At 30.0% G+C, this 6458-nt stretch overlaps 1 protein-coding gene across 1 annotated transcript; it reads right to left on the bottom strand.

Moving 5' to 3' along the window:
* Nucleotides 1-1435: 1435 nt before the first annotated feature.
* On the bottom strand, nt 1436-4631 carry LOAG_11585 (hypothetical protein; the record flags this gene model as incomplete). Its single annotated transcript, XM_003147103.1, has 8 exons — nt 1436-1625; nt 1913-2060; nt 2280-2449; nt 2617-2778; nt 2898-3032; nt 3583-3834; nt 4051-4202; nt 4388-4631. Coding segments are annotated over 8 exons (1452 nt in total), but the record flags the coding sequence as incomplete, so codon positions are not given.
* Nucleotides 4632-6458: the final 1827 nt, after the last annotated feature.

The following is a 6458-nucleotide window of genomic DNA, read 5'->3' on the forward strand; positions in this document are numbered from 1 at the left end:
TATATATATATATATATATATATATATGCAGGTGTGTATGTGTATGTACGTTGGGTGTATATGTGTGTGGGATAGGTCTGTGCGTCTGTCTGCGTTTGTGTGTGTGGCACGTATATGTCTGTATATCTGTCTGTATTTGTGTGGGTGTGTAGGTCTGTGTGTCTGTCTGTATTCGTGCAATATATTGTAGATCCGAACTTCTCTGTTGTCTTCATAATGACACAACTTAAAGTTATCAAAAGTTGAAAACCGGAGCCATGAAATAGTCTAGGATTTGAAAGCAAATTTTTGTGTTGGAACGAAGTAAAGCCTCGGAACCGTTTAGCAGTGCCTCGGAACCGTTTAGCAGTGCCTCAGAACCGTTTAGCAGTGCCTCAGAACCGTTTAGCAGTGCCTCAGGATCGCTTAGCAGTGCCTCAGGATTGTTTAACAGTGCTTCAGGACTGTTTAGCAATGGCCCAGGATCGTTTAGCAGTGCCTCAAGACCATTTAACTGTCTTCTGAAGTTTGCGCAGTATGTTTATTAGGCAAAAACGAATGATAGTTCTCAAATTTACAAAATTAAAATCTATTAGATTTTATCCTTCGCATGTAAAGTACTGTGAGATGATAATTATAGCTTATTTAGTCATAAGCTAGCCTAAATTGATTACCAATCGAGCGATATTGTCCCAGGTTTTATATGAATTTTTTGTACAATGTAACATTTGAGGTTACTCTCTTCCTGAACCTTTACCGTACACTATTCATTACACACATAAGAGAGGACAGCTATGTCATCAGTGGTATAGCAAAAGTCTATAACCGTACAGGAATAATGACAATCATTCTTCTAGCAGTTTATTTTAAGTCTTTTGAAATGCAATAAAGTTTATTTATTTAAGCATAAACAGGTGTGATCCAGGTAAAGATATTAATTATATCGTAATAAAATGGAGAAAAATATTGGAATCCTGAAAATGTCAAATAGAACTTTTCAGTTTACTTTTCTGATTGTTCTTGTTGATCGTTGAAAAATACTTCGAAACGGTAAACAATATTTTTGGAATTAAGTAGTTTTTCAACTTAAAAAAAAGATTAACTAGCACAATACAATATTCTGTTTCGCTTCCTGATTTCATTCCACATATTTAATTTAATACTATTTTTTACTAAGAACCTGAAAAAGTTTCCGGAAATTTTTCAACAGGAATTATCTGTTCATTCGTTACTATGATTTCAGTGATCTGGTATAAGTTTCATTTTGTAGATAAATAAATAAAATCAGTTTCTTTCATGAAAGCATCATTATTCCTATTTACCGGTATTTGAGTTGATATCTTATCATAGAAGTCGTAAAGGCTTTTAGATTGGGGTAAATTTACGAATGTATTTTCTCTTCTACAATTAAATTCGGTAATTGAATTATAGTATTCCGGAAAGATGCATTCTTTACTACATTGCGAATTTGGACCGAATTGTTGATTAACAGTTGATGATTTTGATTTCCTGATTTGATCATTGATCAGAGTTATTCTCGAATATGAGAAAAGTATCAGTATAATAATTGCAGTTAAGAAAGTTAATGTGGAGCAAAGGATAATAAGAGTTTGTTTAACATCTTCTAGCGTCACCTCTACAGTATCCTGAAATTAATTTCTTTACATTACAATACTTAGACGTAGAATGCCTTGAACATAGCAAATGAACTGCAATTATTTCTGATATCTATTGTATTTTTTGATTTTTTTCAGCGAATTTTTTGAATTATCTTTTAAGTATTTCAAAAATTTGAAATGGCAAATTTCAAATTTTAGAAATTTTTGAAGTATTGAATAAATTTATGATGTCGATTAGTTTCAGTAATGTATAATATGTATTCTTATGCCACTTACTTCTTTTTCCGCTTTTGTAATCATATGAAAATGCTTACCAAAGATGAAATGCTAATGTTGCGCAATTCATCCGGAGTGGCGCAAATAACATCATGAATTGATCGTAAACGTAAAACATCCGGTAAGAAAGTCAATAATTTATAATCACAATGAAATGGATTACCATATAAATGTAACTCGGCTACTCTGTAAATACCATTCTGATTCTAAATAAATTTGACCACTACTATCACTACCTATACAATTGCGCATGCGCATAGAATCTATTTAGACATTACTTTCAATGCTATGTATATATATATATATATGTGTGTATGTGTGTGTCTTTATTTTATTTATATTAACATGAATATATGTTGATATCAGCTAAACTAAAAATAATAAGTTGCGCGCAATAGAACTTACCTTTTCCAGTCAAGTAAAGTGGGCGGAAAAGTTTTTAGAGCACAGAAGCGAACATTGAAAATGCGTAAAGCATGGCTAACTTCAAAAGCATTCTCATCAATATATTCCAAGAGATTACTGTAACTTAGATTTAGTACTTCCAAAGATGCTAGACCGAAAAATGCACCGCTCTAAAAAAAAAATTGCACTTTAAATTTATTTATAAATTTTAAAATTCATTTTCTTTTCTCATTTCCGCCAAAAAAAAAAATATGAAGTGTATTTTCATATTTCAAATAGTTTCAATTTTTTTGATATCTATAAATTTTTTTTTTTTTTTGAGCATGATGAATTTAACCTGAATTTCTCGTAGATATTGTTGTTCACTTAATTTGAGTTGTTTTAATCGAAACAATCCATCGAATGATAATGCAGGCAAGATTGAGAATTCATTATCAGTTAAATCCAATTCTAATAGGGATTGAAGTTGTCGAAAGTTATGTGATTCAATTTTTTTTAGCTAAATTATATAAAATAGAAATTGAATTTAGCTATAAAATTGAAAATGATTGTTAAAATTGTTAATTATTAACAAAAATATATATTGATCAAAAAGTTTTTGCATAAATTTCTCATCACCTTGTTAAAGCTAATATTCAAATATTCCAAGTTTATAAGATTATTATGGCCAAAAACAGGAATCTCTCGTAAGAAATTTGCTGATAAATCAATTGTTTTTATTAAATTTAATCCAAAAAATGTATCAGTTGCAATCTGAAATCAGATGGTTTTTTTTTTTTTTACTGATCAATGATCAATTTGAATAGTAAGTACATAAAGACAATTTCATTTGAGATTTCCTACTGAAGTGTTAAAAAGAAGAAAAGTATTGTCTATTTATCATTTTCATTAGACCAATCATTTTTCCTAAAATGTCAACATTGATAAATAAAGGGAGGGAAAGCTGTAAATGTAAATGTCAACGTTGTAATGAGAGGATACTACTACTACTATCCATAATTTAGAACATCACTCGGTATCTCTCGATGATACAACACATCGAAGAGGATTATATTAAAGGAAACATAAGAGGTATCATGATGTTAAATAAGCCTATATAATTATCATTACACTTTGGATTATATACTCGAAGTATTACTCTAATCAAAACTTCCAAGTATAGATCTTATCTATCATTGAGATAACTCAACAATCATTATACAAGAGTTTTTTTTTTTTAAATTTACGAGATTACAAGCAGTTAAATTAAGTAACTGAAATTGATAGAATTAATATAAAATTAGAAATTGTAGTAAATTCATACTGTTGTAATCATATTTTTACTCAAATCAATAGTTCGTAAATTAGGTAATATTCTGGATAGGGGACCATCATTCAGATAAGTAATTTGATTTCCGGCAACTATCAGTTTTTCCAATTTTTTTAAACCAATAAATGTTGCAAATGATAAATTCTGAAGTATGTTATATGATAGATCAAGTTCCAACAATTCCGGCATATGTTTTAGAGCATTCCATTCAATCGTTTGCAATTTACCAGAAGATAAATCGAGAGACTAAAATTGCCGAAGAAATGAAGAATAAAAAGTTCTAGGAAGTTTCAAATTAACGAAGGTATTCTCCGGTAACAATATTGATGAAAAATGAACTGGAAATGTTGATCCGGCATACAACCAAAGAAAGAATTAAATGAGGAAACGGATCGATAATTAATCAAGTATGATGAAAAGTAATCATTGCAGAAATGAAATGTTTCTTTCTCGTAAACTTACTTGCAATCTGTGTAGACCCCGGAAGCTATTGCGGAATACAACCGGAAAATTATTATTGCTCAAATTCAAAATTTCAGTTTTTCCTTGATATCGGAAAACGTTATTTGCAAGCATAGAAATATGATTACTGGATAAATCCAAATGTATTATATCTGAAATTTTAAAATAAGTTAGATTCAAATCAGGAAATGCTTGAACAGAAAAGGAAAAGTTGGTAGAAGGAATTCAAATCAGAAAATAAAAGTCACAAGTTTTAGCAGTTGTTGAATAAATTATTCAAACAATACTGGCCTAATTAGCTAGGCTAGACTGCTTATAGCATAGTGGTACCACAAACCTGGATATAATTCCATGATATCAACATCAAGTTGTTCAATTTGGCATTTTGATAATCTCAACGATTGAATGCCGGGATGTAGCAAAGATGGAAGATATCGTAATTTAACATTGTTGCAATTTGCAGCTAACTGATATTCATTGTCACATGTGCAATTCTGGGGACAAAGACCCAAAATAGAACTGATTGACACTAACAGTAAAGCAATTGTGTGTAGTATGATGATCAATTTAATTCGTTTCATGAGTGAACCGGTTTTCCGGAATTTAATGCCCAATTTGTGGATCGTTTTTTTGCGTAAGAAGAAACAGAAATCATCAGAAAGCACGATTTGAAAGGGAAATCTAAAATGAATTCTAAATTCGATTTCGTTTAAATTATTAAATAGAAATCATAGTACAAAGTCGAAGAATTTATGAAATTGATACAAAATTTCAATGAAATTACTTGATATTAAAAGGATAAAGAATTTTAAAATCAAATGAAATTAAAGAATCTTAAAAACTATAAAATAAAAAAATCTTAAAATCTAACTTTTGAAAACTCCTTCAAAAAAAAAGTCTAATAATCTCATTCGTTTTCAAACATAGTAAAAATGATATGATAAAATTGTAGGTACTTCGTTGTCACACAAAAATGAATTGAACAAACGAATCAACTAATTCAGTGTCATTTGTTCAATTCATTCTTTTCTGCTCAGAAAACTTGGCCATTATGGCATAAGAAGCCTTGGCTAATTCAGCTATTTGTTATAATCATGAGACATGGAGATGCACTGGACTGATATCAAATTTAGACATGGATGACTCATTCAAAAAAAAAAAAAAGTGTGGCAGTCAATTAATCTACTGACTCAAAAAATGTAGAATTAGTCAATTCAAGGGAAATCTGCAAAAGTTAAGCAAAATTTATTTTTTTCAAATTCCAAAGAAAATAAAGATTTAAAATTTTGATGATTAAAAAATTAATTAATTATGAAAAATTGAAGAGTTTTTTTTTTTTTTTTTTGGAAACAAATGGTATTACTTTGGTATCATAATTAATGATATCGAAGGTAGATGGAAAGATGAGATGATGGATGACCTTTGAAGGAAATGAAGTTAAGAAAATTTCTCGAGAAATGAAATAACAAAAAGGTAGCAAAGAAAAAGGAAAAGGATTATCAGTTCAATAGGTGAAAAGAGAAAGTAACAATCAAGGAAGCAAAAAGGTCATAGTGGACAACGAACAGTTATCATGATGCCTCATCCATCTTTTTCCTTTTATGGCTGGATAATTCGAGTATGGTTCAAAGGTCATCCTTATGGCTAAAGCATAAATGCAATGGACAGATGGACAATCATTTATTAAAGAATGCAGCAAAGCATATCTGAACGAGCATGCTAGACAACCAATTTAAATCTTTAAAATTGATACTAAAAGTTTTAAAACTCAAAGTTACAAAGTCTTTAAACATTTTCATATTTCTGGTTAATTTTCTGATCAAATGATAGTTAATTAGTGAATTGAAAGATCACTATCAGTGATATGATAATTTCGAGCATCACTGTGCGAATGAACTCCTAAACATTTTGCAAATCTGCGCTTATTCAGCTTACTGGCAGCATTTTTATTTTAAATTTAAACTGCTAGTAAAATGAAATTAACGAGGAACTACTAATTTACTTTGTTTTTTTTAAGATTTATTTGCAAAATTTAATCATAACTTTTGCCTTAAATAACATAGTCGGTTGAACAAACTATACTCAAAATGAATATTCAAAAGAAATTGATTTACATTGCACAAGTTCAAAACTCTACTTACAAATTCATTTGGTTACTTCATTCAAGCATTTCCCACCATTTGACTTCAAGAATACATCTTGCAACATCACAATTTGTATTAGCTCACTTTTACAAAGCATACAAATACCCTTGCAATCAAACCGTCACACAATCCCTTTCCGGCAAATGGACCTGTTCGTTTTCATTTCGTCTCGCTAAATCATCCTTATGCTATTTCAGCGTAGCGAAGTTTGATATGTGACAAACAACCCGAATTGATAAACGCGTGGCCATGGCTCTCATTGGC

The sequence above is a fragment of the Loa loa genome (genome assembly GCF_000183805.2).
Source record: "Loa loa unplaced genomic scaffold supercont3.270, whole genome shotgun sequence".
In the NCBI taxonomy this organism is placed as follows: domain Eukaryota; kingdom Metazoa; phylum Nematoda; class Chromadorea; order Rhabditida; family Onchocercidae; genus Loa; species Loa loa.